At 41.0% G+C, this 19,294-nt stretch overlaps 1 protein-coding gene across 1 annotated transcript in view; it reads left to right on the top strand.

Annotated features, from left to right (window-relative positions):
• The window catches only part of LOC124776164 (phospholipid-transporting ATPase ABCA3), a 544,268-nt gene that overhangs the window by 431,774 nt on the left and 93,200 nt on the right, over nt 1-19,294 (top strand). The window contains exon 21 of the mRNA XM_047251005.1: nt 13,367-13,475. Within this exon, the coding sequence (XP_047106961.1) occupies nt 13,367-13,475 (109 nt within the window). The remainder of the gene's footprint in view (nt 1-13,366; nt 13,476-19,294) is intronic.

Raw genomic sequence — 19,294 nt, 5'->3', positions numbered from 1 at the left:
ACAGTGGCTTCAAGAGCGAAAACAAGTGCGGACAAAGGGGATATGTGGGAAGAAGAAAATCTGATTTCAATGAACTACATATACGGAGCAATTTTGAACAAGCAACTAGAATTTGTGAGTGATAAGGAAACTGCATTTAAAATAATGAAAAAGTTTGATGATTTGTATTGCAAAGAATCAATAGCGCTGCCAATTGTGTGCAGAAACAAGTTGGACAAACTGAGGTTAAAAGACTATAGTGATATGGCAACATTCTTCAGTGTCTTTGAAGTAACAGTGAATGAATTAAAATTAGCTAGTGCAAAAGTGACAGGAAAGGAGAAGCTAAATCATATGTTGAGAACATTTCCGGAAACCGTGAGCTATATTGGGGACTTGATCGATGTTTTGAAAGAAGAAGCTCAGACAGTGGAATATGTTAAAATTAAACTTCAGATGATTAATCTAAAAGAAAAGGATGGAAGTGAATGTTTAAAATCCAATGCATTTCATGCTGAAAAGAAAACTAGTATGAGCTACGAAGAGCAATTGTGTTACGGATGTGGCAAACCAGGTCATATAAGGAGGGACTGTCGCCATTCAGGAACAAGCAGAGACTCAAGGACACGTGGCGGACATCACTGAGGAGGCGGTCGCAGCAGTTGCCAACACGGGCAGAGTGATCACTCCAGCGGGAACAGCTGGTCATTTGGTCAGAGTAAACATCATGTTAGAAGAGGAAGTCATCATCCTGGATGCCGAGGATGTCAATAGAATGGAGTCAGCATGAGCAGCCTTGTAACAGAGGTACAACCTACAGTGATGTGTAACAACCTTGAGTCAGGTAACAATCTACAGATTGATTGGTTATTGGATAGTGGTTGTACAGATCATGTTGTTAATAATGAGAGTTATTTTTCTGAGTATGTAACCTTAAGAGAGCCTGTAAATGTTAAAATTGCAAATGGAAAAGTCTTGCAGGCTAAAAAAGTAGGAAACATAACTAGTTATTTTCCAATTTATGATGATATGGTTGCAATAAAAATGATAAATGTGTTTTTGTCAGAGGCATGGACAGAAATTTGATTAGCTATGCTAAAGTACGAGGGTTGTTTTTTAAGTAAGGGCCGTTTTTATTTTTAAAAAAAGATACAAATACTTTTGTAAAAAAAAAAATTATTTTCTCATTCTACACACTTTTACCTATTTTTCTACATAGTTGCCCTGTTTATTTAAGCACTTGTCATACCGTACAACTAAGTTTTTAATTCCCTCTTCAAAGAATTCGGCCGCCTGCTCCGACAGCCAAGAGTTCACGGCCGCTTTCACTTCATTGTCGTCATTGAAGCGCTGCCCGCCAAGATGGTGTCTCAGGTACCGGAAAAGGTGAAAATCGCTTGGAGCAAGGTCGGGGCTGTATGGTGCATGGTCCAAAACTTCCCAGCCAAAAGAATCATTCAAATCCCGAGTCTTTTGAGGGGTGTGAGTCCTAGCGTTATCATGCAGGAGCAAAACTCCTTTTGTCAGCATGCAGCGCCTTTTGTTTTGAATTGCTCTGTGGAGCTTCTTTAGAGTTGCACAGTAGGCATCTGAGTTGATTGTCATTCCTCGTGGCGTAAAGTCCACTAGCAAAACACTGTGCCGGTCCCAGAACACAGTTGCCGTAATCTTGCGCTTTGACAGCGTATGTTTGGCTTTGACCTTGACGGGTGAGGTTGTGTGTCACCATTCCATCGATTGTCGCTTGCTTACGGGAGTGATATGGGATACCCATGTTTCTTCTCCAGTGACAATTTGACTCAACATGTCATCCCCTTCTTCCTCGTAATGAATCAAAAAGTCCAATGAAGTGGCAAATCTCTTCCCTTTGTGGTCCTTTGTGAGGAGTCTGGGTACCCACCGAGAACACAGTTTCTTAAAGTTTAGGTTTTCAGACACAATTTTGTACAAAACCAATCTTGAAACTTGTGGAAATTCCAAAGAAAGAGTGGAAATTGTGAATCTTCTGTCCTCACGAATCTTTGTTTCGACTGCAGCCACCAAATCATCAGTGATCACAGAGGGCTGGCCTGAGCATTCTTCGTCATGGATGTTTTGACGGCCATTTTTAAACTCTCTAACCCATTGACGCACTTTACCTTCACTCATTGCATTCAAGCCATAAACATCTGTTAACTGACGATGAATTTCTGCAGCTGATATGTGGTGTCACCGCCAGACACCACACTTGCTAGGTGGTAGATTAAATCGGCCGCGGTCCATTTAGTACATGTCGGACCCGCGTGTCACCACTGTGTGATCGCAGACCTAGCGCCACCACAAGGCAGGTCTCGTGATACGAACAAGCACTCACCCCAGTTGTACGGACGACCTAGCTAGCTACTAGATGTACGAAGCCTTTCTCTCTCATTAGCCGAGAGACAGAATAGCCTTCAGCTAAGTTAATGGCTACGAACTAGCAAGGCGCCATTAGCCTTACAGTGATTGTAATTAAAGTCTCCTGTGTATAGTCAAGAGCGATGTACCACAATGATTGATTAAAGATAAGTATTAATCCAGCTACGTACTTTTCTTCATAGCATTAATTACGTAGCCTGTTTTGATTGATTGATTGATTGATTTCTTTATTAATCCATGTAACAATTTACATTGTGTGGATTTCGTCAGCAAAATCATATACAATACAATATACCTACAATTATACACATAAAATTAGTATTTACACACATTTTTGAGGTATCTTAAATTAGTTTTATATCCTTGTGTAATTCGTAATTTTCTTATAGTACTGTACAATTTTTGATTACATATCATAATTATTTCCTCATGTATTACAATGCAGGCTACTTTAATTACACTACATGTTTTAATTCAGATAGTCCGTTACTGCGTAATAACTTTTATTTAATAAAAAAAAATTTAGTTTTGTTTTGAACTGTCCGATTGTGTCAATATCTCTTATTTTTTGGGGTAATTTATTATATAATTTAACAGCATTGTACAACAAGCTCTGCTGAGTTTTAACTTTATTTTTCCTCTCTAGATGCATATTGAATTGGTTTCTAGTTTCATAGCTGTGTACTAATGAATTTTTCATATAGCAGTCAATATTTTTTTTTACATACATAACACTTTGAAATGGTTATTATACGAATTGCTCTTTTTTGTAATTTGAAAACTATTTGAATATTTTTACTGTTGACTCCCCAAAATATTATTCCATAGGTAATAACAGAGTGGATATAAGAAAAATATACAGATCTGACACATGTAGTATCACAAACTGCAGTCAGAATTCTCAGAGCATAGCATGCTGTAGCGATTCTGTTACTAAGTATTTTAATATGTTCTTCCCACTTTAACTGACTGTCAACATGCATACCAAGAAATTTTGTGTAGTCTACACATTCTATAGTTTCATTGTTTAACTTAAAGTTGTTAAAGTGTGGTTTTTTGCAGACATAGAAGTTAACAGCATTTGTTTTTTTGAGATTTAGTGTTAGTTTATTATTGGATGCCCACTCACGTACACTGTTTAGTGTTTGTTCGGCTTTTTCTTTTAGTGCATCTGGTGATTTGTCACTGATTAGAACATTTGAGTCATCTGCAAACAATATTGTTTGTCCATGCTTGATGCTCTGTGGGAAGTCGTTTATGTAAATGAGGAATAGTACTGGGCCAAGGACACTACCCTGTGGGACGCCTATATTTACATAATTTGGGTCTGAAGTATACTTTACAATATAGTTTGAGCAACTTGAAATATGTGAGATTTCAGTTATCTGTCTTCTATTTTTTAGATATGACTGGAACCACTTTTTCACAAGTCCCCTAATTCCAAGTTCATCTAACTTATTTAACAATATGTTGTGGTCTATTGTATCAAACGCTTTAGTTAGATCAAGAAATATACCTGTTGTGTGGTTCCCTTTATCTAATGCTTCTAGAATGTGTTTTGTGAGGTGTGCTGTTGCTGATTCTGTGCTTTTCCCTGATCGAAATCCAAACTGGTCAACAGACAGTAAGTTGTATTTATTTAAATAATTGATTAGCCTATCTTTCATAATAGTTTCTAATATTTTTGCAAAGCATGATAGTAGAGAAATTGGCCTATAATTTTCAATTATTCCTGCATCACCTTTTTTGAAGAGAGGTAGTAATTTCGCATATTTTAAATAGTCTGGAAAGTAGCCCTGCTTGAAAGATTGATTTATAATATCAACTAAAAGTGGAAGTAGGCTCTTGATACAGTCCTTAATTATAAAAATGGGGACTTCATCCAGACCATCTGAGTTTTTGTTTTTCAGTTTGCTGACTGCTTGATAGACTTCTTCCTGTGTTGTAGGGAATAACACCATTGAGTGTGATACACTCCAGTACTTCACGCCCGTCTGCGTTAGTCTAGCGTGCATTTTCAGCCATCTCGATCTACAAGGTGTTGGCCCAGCTGCCGACACATCATGATAGGCTTCTCGCGGTCAAAAAACGTATCACTGACCGTATCTCACACGCGGCGGGCGATTCAGTAATCGTAAACATTATAAAGTAGCACAGCGATGCGTACACGTCAGCTACAGAGCTGCAACTTGCATCAGTGTGAGCGGGAAGGATGCCGGCAAGTGGCGCGGTGGCTTGTTGCGGCGTCCGCACGAACTACGGGACTATACGCGCAAACGGCCCTTACTTAGAAAACAACCCTTGTAACAGAAAAACATAAAGTTGTATCTGTGGGCAATACTTCAAAGATTTTCGATAAATACAATAACTTACTTGTGATTGCTTTGAAAGAAGATAGGCTGTACAAAGTGACAAGTAAAATCTACAAGGAGGAGATAAATGTAAACACTGTCAGTAGTGGGGATAGTATGTCAGTTAAGAAGAAATGGCATTGTATACTTCGACATGTCAATTTTAACGATTTGAATACATTGTGTAAACAGCAGTTAGCTTATGGATTGCCAAGAAATTTAGAATCAGAATTTATGAAGTGTAAAGTCTGTATTGAAAATAAAATGCACAATTTTCCTTTCAAAAACAAAAGAAGCAAAGCAAAAGAAACATAGGAGATTATTCATACTGATTTAAATGGGCCTCACTCAACTTATGGTTTGCATGGGGAAAGATATTTTCTCACTTTCATTGATGATTATAGTAAAGCAGCTAGAGTCTATACTATTTAATCTAAAAGTCAGGTTTATGATTGTTTTGTTGTAAATGAAATTTAAAATTTAACTGGTAAAACTATTAAGAAATTGAGATGTGACAATAGGAAAGAATATTAAAATTCAGATGTGTATCAGTTTATAAGACAGAAAGGAATCATATTAAATGTATGCCCTCCCTATGTACATGAATTAAATGAAATATATAACAGGTCAATTATGGATATGTTACAATGTCTGATATCTGAAGCAAGAGTAGATAGGCGATTTTGGCCAGAAGTGGTATGTGCAGCTGCATATTTAAGAACAGAACTTTAGCTAATACTATTGAAAAGAAAACTCCTTATGAGATATTATTTGAGAAGAAACCTGATGCTAAACATTTAAAGTTATATGGAAGTAGGGTTTTTGTAAGTGTACCAGAACAGTTGAGGAAGTCAAAGTGGGACTGTAAAGCAGACTTGGGAATTTTAATAGGGTACAGTGAAGTTGAGTACAGAGTATTGATTAATAACAAAGTTATCATTGCCAGACATGTTGATATTGTGGAAGAGGATGTCAGGTGTATTGATATTAAGGCATCCAATTCAAGGAATGAACATTTTAGTGTTTCTGAGTGCAAAAGCATAAACAATGAATCAGTAAATGAGCATATGGAAGGAAGAGGTGTCGAGCGTTGTTCAAGTAAGAAAAAACAAAACTAGGAACAAGAGTTGAGAAGGGCAACTAGGAAACATAGGTTGCCTGATAGATTAAATGATTACGTCTTGAGTAACTTAATTTATGTAAACTTTTGTTGTGCTGATAGTCCAGAAAATTTTGAGGAGGCAATGAATAGTAATGAGTCAGAAATGTGGAAGGAAACAATGGATAAAGAATACTTGAGTATTGCTCATCAGTGTGGGATCCGTACCAGATCGGTCTGATGGAGGAGATAGAGAAGATCCAAAGAAGAGCGGCGCGTTTCGTCACAGGGTTATTTGGTAACCGTGATAGCGTTACGGAGATGTTTAATAAACTCAAGTGGCAGAATCTGCAAGAGAGGCGCTCTGCATCGCGGTGTAGCTTACTCGCCAGATTTCGAGAGGGTGCGTTTCTGGATGAGGTATCGAATATATTGCTTCCCCCTACTTATACCTCCCGAGGAGATCACGAATGTAAAATTAGAGAGATTAGAGTGCGCACGGAGGCTTTCCGGCAGTCGTTCTTCCCGCGAACCATAGGCGACTGGAACAGGAAAGGGAGGTAATGACAGTGGCACGTAAAGTGCCCTCCGCCACACACCGTTGGGTGGCTTGCGGAGTATCAATGTAGATGTAGATGTAGATGTAAATTGAAAATTTAAATAAAAATAAAACTTGGGAACTAGTAACGAAAACAATAAATGTAAATTTATTCACCAGTTGCTATGATGCAAAAATTGAACGTGGTGTTGTCAAAAGGGCTTAATTATAAAACAAATGGATGTACAAACTGCATTTCTTAATGGAAAAATTTTGTCAGAAATTTATGTTAAGCAACCCCCTGGATACATGGATGGAACAGATGGGGTTTGTAAGTTATTTAAGGCACTTTATGGCTTGAGGGAAAGCCCTAGAGCATGGTATGATTGTCTGGATGAGTTTTTAAAAGGTCAAGGGTTTCAGAGAAGTAACTATGACTATTATCTGTATGTACTGAGGACTACAATTTGTGTTGTCTATATAACTGTGTTTGTTGATGATCTGCTAATTTGTTGTAAAAGTGAAGAGAAAATACAAGAAATCAAATGTCTGTTATCCAAGCGATTTGAGATGAAAGACTTAGGTGAAGTAAAGAATTATCTTGGGATAGATATTAATTATAATTATGCAGAAAATGTAATGACTCTGAGTCAGGGTAGCTATATTGAAGCTCTAGCTAAGAAATATCAGATTGAACATGCAAAATTGTACAGTACACCAATGGAAGAAAATTTGAAACTAGATGTAGCACATGATGGAAGTCTTGATAGGAACTTAATAGGTTCTCTCCTGTACATTAGTTCTGGAACACGGCCAGATATAAGTTACAGTGTGAATTATTTGAGTAGATTTCAAAGCTGTTACAATGATACTCACTTTAAGTATGCTGTGAGAGTACTGAAATATTTGTATCAAATAAAAGATTTGAAGCTTACATATAGAAAGACTGAAGATATAGATTTGTTAGATTGTTTTATAGATGCAGGTGATTCTGTGGATCGTAAGTCCACATCAGGCTATGTAATTAGATTATTTGGAAATGTAATATTTTGGAAATCCAAGAAACAAAGAAGTGTTACAAAATCTTCTACTTTCTCTTAGTATGTAGCATTGTCAGAAGCTGTCACTGAGATGTAAAGTCTGACAAGCCCATTAAAGTTTATGAAGATAACTCAGGGGCAGTCAATATTGCTAGATATGGTAATCTTACTAAAAATTCAAAGTATATTGAAGTGCATTACCATTTTGTGAATGACTGTTTTAAAATGGAATTATAGACATTTGTAAAGTAGATTCAGAAAGCAATGTAGCAGACATTTTTACCAAATCTCTGAGCAAGCATAAGTTTGTAAAATTTTGAGACATGTTAAATGTAATCTGATTATGGTATAAATGTAAGGAGGCATGTTCGAATGTTTGTACATTTATATCGATATATGGAATCTAATGAAGAGTGATATATCTTTATAGCACAACCATTTTGTTCTTTGTATATTTTCTCACTCACTGTAAAAAGATGGATTTGTATAGTTGTACCATGATTTTTGTACTTAAACTTTGTTCTGAATAAATATTATCAACTATTTAAAATCATTATGAGGCACAATTACAGTTAAATAGACATTTTCTCCCATCATATTGTGGTTGGAGGGCATGATCACCCCAAGAAAATTTCATCATATAGGGAAAAAGTGAAAAAAAATGTAAAGTAACAAAAATGTATCTTAATGTGAACAAGCAGTCTTATGATGAACCTGTTGGTTCAAAACTGGTAACGGACCTGAACAGCATTATAAAAAGTGGCTGGTTGCTGCTATATTCTCTGCAAGAATAACCAGAAGAAATCCTTCTTGACCTCTCAGAATCCCATACCCCTCTCCTGTTTCAGATTCATTGATGGTATCTTCACGATCTGAAATATGGGTTAGGACACCCTATCCTCAGTCCTCCAGAACCTCAACACCTCTCATTTGCGTCATCTGCTCCTCCTCAACCCATCAAGCCACCTTCTTTAATGTTGACCTCCACGTAAAGGATGGCCGCATCAGTACATCCATCCATACCAAAGCTACCAATCACCAACAGTACTTCTATTTTGACTGCTGCCACCCATTCCATACCAACAAGCAAGAAGTCCTTTGCTTACAGTGTAGCCACCCATGGTCATTGCATCTGCAATGAGAAGCAGTCCCTCTCCAAATATGCCAAGGATCCCACTGTGACCTTCACAGGCCAAAATTATGCTCCCAGCCTTGTCCAGAAACAGATCTCCCACAGCTTGTCTCTCCAGTTATGTACCATCCCCCACATACCCATATTCTGGCCACAAAAGAGCACTTCTCTCATGAGCACCTGAATCACATTCTCCATCATAATTTCAACTATCTCTAATCCTGAGCCAACATCTGGAATATCCACCTCACAATTCACCCCACCCATTCTCGCCCTTCTCACAGTGTTATTCCACTGGCCACATGTGAAACGACACATGTCATTTATCATCTGACATGCTTGCACTGCACAGCCTTTTACATTGGTATGACGACAACTAAACTGGCTGAGCACATGAAGGGCCACAAACGAACTGTCCGCCTAGGAGATGTCCTATACCCAGTAGCGGAGCATGCCCTCCAGCATAATTCTAGGGACCTAGGAACGTGCTCCACCGTACATGCCATTTGGCTTCTCCCATCCAACACCAGTTCCTCGGAACTGCGGAGATGGGAACGTGCACTCAAACACATCCTTTCATCCCGTCATCCCCCTGGACTGAACCAACGTTAACCAACCTCACTCCCATTTACTCTTCAGTCTTCTCCTCTTTCCCTTTCCTCTTTAGCCATTCATGCATCTTTTCATCCTACATAGTTGAGTTTATCTTTATACTATATACCTCTTTACTTCTGTATGCATCCTCTTTGGTTTGAAGCTGGCACAGCACTTACAGTAGAATATCTTTGGCTTCCATCTGACACCCATACCTCCATCTTTGCTACCCTCTCTGTTTACCTTTTGCCTGTTACTTCATAACTGGGGTTGTGAGTAACTAAATCCACTTTCCCTTCTTCCCATTTTTCCCCCTCTCTCCTCCCTGGCGAAGGAACAAAGTTCCGAAAACTAGAATAAAATTTTTCTGTTCTGTTTTGTGTATCTATCGGCTGTACTGAGCTGAGGTAAGTACTGGCCAGCCCCTCTATCTCTTTGTTAGTAAAAATTTTTCACCATAGCCAAACTGCAATCCCACATACTTTTCCTCCAGTCCTGCTTAACCTTTGGAATTACCCCGAAAGGACTTACCTTAAAAGTTCCCATCTCTGGGTGCAATCCCTCCTTCCACCAGTCTCTCCTGGACTTCCAGAACCTTCAATCCTTAGCTCTTACCCAACTTGTCTTGTATCTCTACACTACTTCGTGTAACCACCACTCCCAACAGCTCCTATCTCTCTTCAAAGTCCTCCACCTCTCGAACCCTTGCTTGGAGAACACACTCAGCAACATCATCCTAGAAGCCCATTGTAAACTTGAGTTCCATGCCACACACCACCTGAAAAAACTATCCACAGTGCTAGTGCAACACCTAAGAAGTGGGGTCCCTCTCCCTATCCCTCACAAACACCAACCACTACAGCACCTTCAACAAACCCCCCTCATAGCCAACAAACCTAGCCTAGCCACCCTACTCAATCTCCCAATCCCAGCACGTACACCACGCAAACCAAATCTCAACTATAACCACAGTCAAATGCCACATATCACCAGTCCCAATTCAGTTCTAAACCTCTCATCCAGATCCCTCTCTCCTCCAGAGACATCTGTTCCCGTTCTATCAAAAGGCTTAACCTTTAGCCCCACACCTAAATTCAACCACACTGCCCTGGTTAAAGATCTCCTCTCGTTCACCCGGAACTTCAACTGGAAATATCACTTCACCCCCTAAAACACAGCCCTCAGATACTAGACCCAGTGTTGAACACTGTCTAGAACAGTTCCGAATGTCTTCTCAAAGGGATCCTCCTCCCCTCCCCCAAAACCATCCCTTGCAGACATTTGAGGAATTTCTCACATCCAGTGTTGCCTCCCAGTCCTTCTTGAAGAACATCCCGACAACCCCCAACATCAACCCAGCTGAATCCCGTGCCATTAAGGCTCTGCAAACAGACCGTTCTATTTTCATCCTACCAGTGGATAAAGGCTCCACATCTGTAGTACTTGACCGTGTGGAGTATGTGGCAGAACGACTGCGTCAACTGTCCGACACCTCAACCTACAAAATTGTTACCCAGGATCCCATTCCCTCCATCCCGACTGAGCTGCAGAAAATCCTAAAAATCCAAGGTCCTTCACAAGGCCTCACAACGGCTTCCATAGACCTACTCACTCCACCTGAGCCACATACCCCTACCTTTCTATCTATTACCCAAAACCCACAAAGAGAACCATCCTAGCCGTCCCACTGTGGCAGGCTTCAAAGCCCCAACAGAACGTATCTCAGCTCTGGTAAACCAATACCTCCAACCTATCACCCGCAGACTCCCATCCTACATCAAAGACACAAACCACTTCCTAGAACGCCTCAAATCCATTCCCACTGCCCTCCCACCTGAAACATTTCTTGTCACCATAGATGCTACATCCCTTTACACAAACATCCCATATACCCATGGTCTCTCTGCGCTTGAACACTACCTCTCCCAACACCCACCCGAAGAATTTCCTAAAACCTCATTCCTTATCACACTTACCAACTTCATCCTCACCCATAATTACTTCACTTTTGAAGGCCAGAGATACAAGCAAATCAGGGGAACGGCCATGAGAACCAGGATGGCTCCGTCCTATGCCAACCTCTTCATGGGCCGCATGGAAGAGGCTTTCCTGAAGACCCAACAGCTGCTTCCCCTGGCCTGGTATAAGTTTATAGATGACATCTTTGTGGTCTGGACTCATGGTGAAGAAACACACCTCCATAACCTCAACTCCTTTTCGAATCTGAATTTCACTTGGTCCTTCTCAAAAACCCAAGCCACCTTCCTGGATGTTGACCTTCATCTTGTTGAAGCTCACATCCACACCTCTGTCCATATCAAACCCACAAACAAACAACAGTACCTTCACTTTGATAGCTGCCATCCATTCTACATCAAACGCTGCCTTCCCTACAGTCTAGGTATTTGTGGCAAACGTATCTGCTCCAGTGACGAATCCCTCAACAATTACACCAATAACCTGACCAGTGCTTTCCTCTCCCGCAACTATCCTGCAGACCTCGTCCACAAACAGATCTCCCGAGCAATACATTCCTCCTCATCCAACAACAATGTTCCTATCCCCAGACCACACAGAAGCATCCCCCTTGTCACCCGATATTATCCTAGCCTCGAATACATCAACAAATTACTTCGCCAGGGATATGACTTTCTCAAGTCAAACCCTGAAATGAGATCATCCCTTGACAATATTCTCCCCACACCACCCAGAGTTGCCTTTTGTCACCCCCCTAACCTCCGTAACATCCTTGTCAAACCCTACAATATTCCCAGATCACCTTCTCTACCCAGCGGTTCCTACCCCTGTAACCGACCCCACTCCAAAACCTGCCCCATGCATCCCCCTACAACCACCTACTCCAGCCCTGCTACTGGTGAAACATACACAATTCAAGGCAGGGTCACATGTGAAACAACACATGTCATTTATCAGCTGATATGCCTGCACTGCACAGCCTTTTACATTGGTATGACGACAACTAAACTGGCTGAGCACATGAAGGGGCACAGACGAACTGTCCGCCTAGGAGATGTCCAATACCCAGTAGCAGAGCATGCCCTCCAGCATAATTCAAGGGACCTAGGAACCTGCTACACCATATGTGCTATTTGGCTTCTCCTATCCAACACCAGTCCCTTGGAACTGCGGAGATGGGAGCTTGCTCTCCAACACATCCTTTCATCCTGCCATCCCCCTGGAGTGAACCTACATTAACCAACCTCACTCCCATTTACTCTTCAGTCTTCTCCTCTTTCCCTTTCCTCTTTAGCCATTCACACATCTTTTCATCCTACATAGTTGTTTTTATCTTTATACTATATACCTCTTTACTTCTGTATGCATCCTCTTTGGTTTGAAGCTGGCACAGTACTTACAGTAGAATATCTTTGGCTTCCCTCTGACACCCATGCCTCCATGTTTGCTACCCTCCCTGTTTACCTTTCGCCTGTTGCTTCATAACCTGGGTTGTGAGTAACTGAATCCACTTTCCCTTTTTTCCCCCTCTCTCCTCCCTGACGAAGGAATAAAGTTCTGAAAGCTAGGATAAAAATTTTCTGTTCTGTTTTGTGTATCTATCGGCTATACTGAGCTGAGGTAAGTACTGGCCAGCCCCTCTATCTCTTTGTTAGTAAAAATTATTTTTAAAAAGACCAGTGATCTGGAAAATACATTGCGAACAACCAGACTTTAAATTCCCCTGCGCGAATTATGAAATACCGTAACTATTTGTCATTCATAAAACGAGATAAAACAAAGAAAAAAATTGTATTAGTGTTAGAAATGATATAAGAACAAACATATGGTTGCAACTTTATCTAGTACAATTGATTGGATCATTTATAATTTTCCATATGTATAGTAATGCCCTGATCCCTTATTTTAGATACACTTTGCCTATTGCTACTGCAGCATCCAGTTTTTATTCTTTAGTTTAAAATTATACATTTTGAATGAACAACACAAAGAAAGTGAATGAGGTATTACATAATAAACATAAATCTTAAAGAATGTAATAATATTATGAAAAGGAAAGTTGATACTCACCATATAGCAGAGATGCTAAGTCGCAGATAGACACAACAAAAAAACTGTCTTTTTGCTGTGCCTATCTGCGACTCAGCATCTCCACTATATGGTGAGTAGCAACTTTCCTTTTTCATAATATTGTTACATTCCATCCTGGATTTTCCGTTGTTTGACTTAAATCTTAAAGAAATGTTTAATATATTCCAGTCGCAGATCTTCGAGTCAATGCAGCAGATGATGATGTTTTGGCAGAGAAGGAGAAAGTCAAGCATGTAGTGATGTCATCAGAAGTAATGGAATACAGTATTGTACTCAAGTAAGTTTTTTTCTGTTGTATAAGGTGACACTGAGAGCTGTGTAATACCGAGACTGAGAGGAAAGTTGCTAAAACAGGAGGCCAATATTATTAGCTGCAAATTGTATTTGTTTTTAGCCCATAAGTAATTTTTTCCTACATCACATAAATCTTATCATTATTTTGTTAACTTCTCTCATAGCTGTTCTCAAAGTCTTAGAATATTTATGTCTGTGTGATATGAGGCTTTCCCAATGTATACACTGCTTCCACAGTTCCCAAGTGTACTGCTGGATAGAATCATCAAAGGTCCACAATATTTTGGCAGACAATCATTCTACCATTATTCGGTGTAACCAATGAAATGATGTGTATGTTGTGGGCACAGAGTATTTATACCTGTCCAGAGTTCAGGGCTGTGCTGTGCATTTGCTGGGAGTGCATGCGGCTGCAACAATGGAGGGGGAGATTCTTGGTTGCCTTCGTCCCACCATCATGTCATATCTCTCGTTCATCACATTTTGCTTTTGTGGAGCCTAGTATTTGCACCCATGTCTTGTTCAGTTGGAAGTTGATGTCTGTGTTGACTGAATTATGAATTACACAAATTTCAATTGCTTCTTTGAAAATGCAGTCCCAAAATATGTTCCCTGGTGAAGCACTGAATTTATCTGTTGGGCCCCTTATGTTGGCAAGTGTACAAAAATCAAATGATTTGATCTGCCAACTGTATGAGCTTGTGCTGCAGGACTCTTGACATTACAATCAGCTTTGATATCACCTTTTTTTCACTTGGGTCCCTTTGGAAGACTCCATAAAACTAATCCGTGAGATGTTCAACTCTAAGGTGACACAGGTTTTCCTGGCATCGAGTCACTTTGTTTTCAATGGACAAAACTACAAACAGACAGACGGCGTAGCCACAGGCAGCCTTCTCTTGTCAGTTCTAGCAAATCTATTTCTGGAGTATTTCAAAGACAGAGCACTGCAAACTCAAACCTGTTTTTTTTCTTTCAGTCGGTTGGAGTTGTTTTTGTTATTTGGCAGTCAGCCTGAAAACTACATAGTTTCTTAGAACATTTGAATTCCATCCACAAAGGCATCCACTCTACCATGGAAACACAGAAAGATGACAGTTTCCTTTTCTTGACATTCAAGTTCAGCATAGGCCTAACAGCTTGCCTGCCCACACTGTTCACCGTAAGCCACTGTGTATGAATTTATATCTCAGTGCCTCCAGGTGCCAGCATTCCTGACAGAAGAACAGGGCTCTCAGCACTCTAGTACACAGGGTGTAATTCACCTCAGACAAACAAAGTCTGACGGCAGAGCTGTGGCACCTGGAGTCTGTACTCTATAGGAATGGATATAGCAACTGACAGATTCGGGTAGTTCTGCAACGCAAGAGCCCCAAGAATGACACGGAAGATGAAAATACAGATGAAGAAGATAAGAAGAATGCTTCTGTACCATTTGGTGGTGCAGAATACTGCAAAAACTCCTAAAACACAAGCTTCTTATGACAGTGAAAGACTACACAAGTACCACAACCACCTATTACAGCTCAACAAGTCTGCAATATCAGAACACTGCATTGAAGATGGACATGAAATGAATTACCAGCAAACCAGTAAATTTTGGAACTTGATTTTCAAAGAAAGAATTGAAATTTGTGTGACTGATAATTTAACTAAGAAGGACACTGGCTTCCAACTGAGCAAGGAGTGGAAGCCTATATTTATCTCCATCAAAGCAAAACATGACAGGGATGAGAGATGTGACAGGGATAGTGATTGGAAGGCAACTGAAACCCTCCCCTGCACTGCACCGCACCACCGAGCACAGCACATTGTCAGTGAAGCCTTAACTCTGGACCAGCAGGTATAAATACTGTGAGCCCACAGCAGGTATTTCATTCCACCAGCACCACCTGACAAAAGCAGAATGGTTGTATGTTCTGGAATACTCAATCATAGCATAAATATTAGCACTCTCCTTCCACAAGTTCAGTTCTATTATGGCTGTACATTGGTGGTTGTAGTAAATATGCTTTCAGTGCCATGTGTTGTACTCCAGTTAAGTAACATACAACCTATCACCATCACGGACAGGAACTGGAATACAAGCAGCACATCATTCCCAAGGTCTGTATGTACAAGGTACCAATGGATTCCAAAACAACAACAGGGCAGCTGAACATCAGGAATAGCAGCATTGGAGATGCTGGTCGGGATCTGACAAAATGGCTGAAGGGAATCAAACAAGTCACCAAATACATTAGTGGAACGATGTGATGTGTTTCACAAATGTATACTTTTACTTGGATTACACAGTCAAACAGTAGTTTGAGAACGAAGAGAATCTCGATAGCTGGGAAAAATTACAAACTAAAGTGAAGAAGACATTCAGTAACAATCAGCGGCAAGTTCACTAAGCTGAAGAACAGGGCCGAACACTAAGGGCGAATGAAGCAGTCCTACACACAGAATGTTTTTGTCCTATACCAATTGTGAATACGAATACCGCAGAAGCTGTCAGAATCTCACACTTGATGAGGAGGGTCACAGAAGACATGTACCAAGCCCTTCCAGTAAAGGATGTCATAACAACTGATGAATTCATCAAGTGGTACCAGCACATTGAGGATATGCAACAGAAGAAGGGTTTGGCAGAAGAAACAGAACCAACTCCAGTACGTGGACCATGTGATGGTTGTGAAATGCCGTCACAGCCTCAACTTCCTCACACGATGAGTAGTGAGGAAGAGCTACAGCATTTTACGGCAACCGGAACTGTCAGACTGAGTAAGCGAGAGAAAGCAACTACGAATGTTGACAACGTCACGAGATAACAGAGAATGTTGAAGTATAAGTGTGTCAGGCCTGAGCACCAATCTCTGACGCCAGTTGAACACACCAGGAAGAATGTACTCTGCCAAATCTGACTTGCGCAGCAACTTGGCATCCTGTTTACTCAGATGACATGAAGTCCTCTTATGAATATGATGCCCTGCAGAAGAATAGACTTTTGGAGGAAAGATCAACACACCAGTGAGTTTTCATTGTGGATGCCCTGCACATGTCCACTGCTGCAGAGAAAGAGGGTGTATATTTTTATGACTGCTACACTACCAAACTTAGACTGTCACAGCAGTTTTTCTGTTTGTGCCAGTCAACTGCAAATGATTACAGTTGACACGTGGGATGTATCCTGTGCCTGTACCCTCAACGAAGTCAATCCCTGACACCCTGTAGCCGTTCTCCGCCACTGTAATGAGGTACCAGCCGCTTGCCTAGCTGCTAAATTCAGGAAAACCATCTGTGGAGGTAAGGACACCACAGATGAAAATCCTCCACGGACAGCAGTCACCGAGGTGTCCAGAAATCACATTGACGTCATTATCGATGGCCGGCTTGTGTGGGCACTATTCAACTCTGCGGCTTCCTTTTTTGTAATGTTAGTGCTTATCATTGTCAGCTAAAGAAGATTATATTCAATGATATGAAAATAATTGTGCTGAATGTCACAGATGGGAAATAGGAGTATGTCCAGCAGACAGGAATATGTATTGCTGGAACAGCGACCACTAACAGAGGACAGCGCTTCGCGTGTGTCCATTTCAGCAGAATGTAGTCACAATGTTATTTGCAGATGTGACTTCTTGCAGGCATCACAAGTATTCATAGACCGTGGAAGATCAGAGCTCCAGATTGCTGAAGCTATTCGAATGACCACAAATATTGAGGATTACTCTGGACTTTTTTGGCCACTCAAGACATTATCATCTTTCTGTCATCAGTTACTGAATTCAAGCTGTCGGCCTAGATGCTCAGTTAAACTATGAACCTTTTGTTGATTGCAAAAACATGCTCGGGCTTGTGAGAGGAATCTACATTCCAGTGCAATCATAATCATTGTAGATGACTGAGGAGAACTTGTGATCACTACTTATCACAATTAGCCACAACTCATCCCTGAAGGTATGTTTATAGGGCCAGCTGAAGCAATCCAGGAGGGGCAGCTCGGTACCATCGATAAACTGCAGGGCACAACAAGCGGACTGCCTATACGGTCTGGCCTGACTGACAAGCAACGTAAGCAACTGTTACACTTTCTGTACCTGTATTCAGATGCTTTCAAATCCAGAGTGGAGAATAGACGACAGAGCAGCCCATGGTAAAAGAATATAGCAACACGGGATCATTTGCCAACTAGCCAAGTGCTTGTGTAGGGTGCGGGAGGAAGTGGAGAAGATGCTGCAAGATGATATCATTGTACCTTCAGAGAGTCTTTGGTCCTTTCCTCTGGTCCTTGTGAAGAAGAAGGAAGGTACATAGATTTCTGTGTCTACTACTGGAAAAAAGTCTACTCATTGCCACGCATGTGTGACACCCTAGAGTGCTTGGAAGGAGCAAAGTATGATGTGCATTCAAATGAAACCTGGTCAGTGTGGCACCACATTACTATGGGTATGGGGGCACCATCTATTGGTAGAGAGACTGACGCGTGCACACCGTTTGATGCTGCAGAGTGCCAGTGTGGTTTCACACCGAAGAGAAGGTGGTCACACAAGTTATTGTCCACTACCGAACATGCAGGCGAGTAAGCAGGAACGACGAGGTGTGATTTGATTTTTGGTGGTGGAGGGAGTTGGAGGCCGTGAATGTAACGACGGATGAAGGCTGTGTACAGTGAGTGCAGTCTGAGTCGTTCAACTGTTGTGGAATGGCGCAAACGATTCCTCGAGCAGTGCAAGTCCCTGGAAGGTAATGCTCATCCTGGAGAGGCTCATCAAGTCATCACACCGGAAATGGTTGCGGAAGTGAATGCTTTAGTCTTGGGCAACCGCAGAATCACCGTGGACAAGATCCAGTGGCTACTGGGTATTAGTGTGGACACTGCCCACACCATAATGCATCAACGCTTCAACTTTTGAAATATCTGTGCACATTGGGTTCCCCACCAACTGACTGCCGAACAGTGCGATACTTGAATGGTGCTGTCTTTAAATCATCTGCAACATTATCATGAGGAGGAATATGTCTAAAACAAGCCATTCGCAGACATCGATTCGCAACAGACAATGAAGTGTGTGACTGGGTCCAGGCCTGGATCCGACAGCAGCCTGCCAGCTTCTTCAAGGACGGAATCGACCAGCTAGTGCCACAATGGGATAAATGTGCCAACAGTTTTGGCAACTGTTTTTGAGTATGTGTACTGTGTATAACTACATTTTTGAGTTAATACAATCATCACCATTGCTTTACACCAGTGATCGGGTTTCATTTGAATGCAACTTGTATTTCTCAATTGTGGACATGCAGATCCACTACTGACAAATTGAAGGTAGTGTTAATGACCAAGAAACAACTGCTCCAGTAACTCCTGATGGTCTCAATGAGTTTCTTGTTATGCCTTTTGGATTCTGTAATGCTCTGGCCACTTTCAAATGTATGATAGACGACTGGCTTCGACACCTTCTTATCTGAATGACGTTGTCTCTCTCTCTCTCTCTCTCTCTCTCTCTCTCTCTAAGCCATATGACAACCATATTGAAGTGTGTTCAGAATGCAGGCCTCTGCTTGGATCCAAAAAAAGTGGTTCTTTACCACACTAGAAATAAGTCTTCTGGCAGTTGGTGAATGCAACAGTATCTGTCTTGATCCAGAAAAAAGAACAGCCGTTACAGATTTTCCAACTCCTCAGCATGGTTGTTGAAATATTCTTGTGATCCAGTGATTCATAATGGGCATTTGTACTGAGGCATGTTTCTTGCAAGAACAGCTACAGGGAGACACCAAATTCTCCTGGAGTGAAGCGCAAGAAAAATCGTAACTTGT

The sequence above is a fragment of the Schistocerca piceifrons genome, chromosome 2 (assembly GCF_021461385.2).
Source record: "Schistocerca piceifrons isolate TAMUIC-IGC-003096 chromosome 2, iqSchPice1.1, whole genome shotgun sequence".
NCBI classification, from domain to species: Eukaryota; Metazoa; Arthropoda; class Insecta; order Orthoptera; family Acrididae; genus Schistocerca; species Schistocerca piceifrons.
Note: the sequence above shows the minus strand (reverse complement) of the source record. Positions and strands in the feature narration are given on the sequence as shown.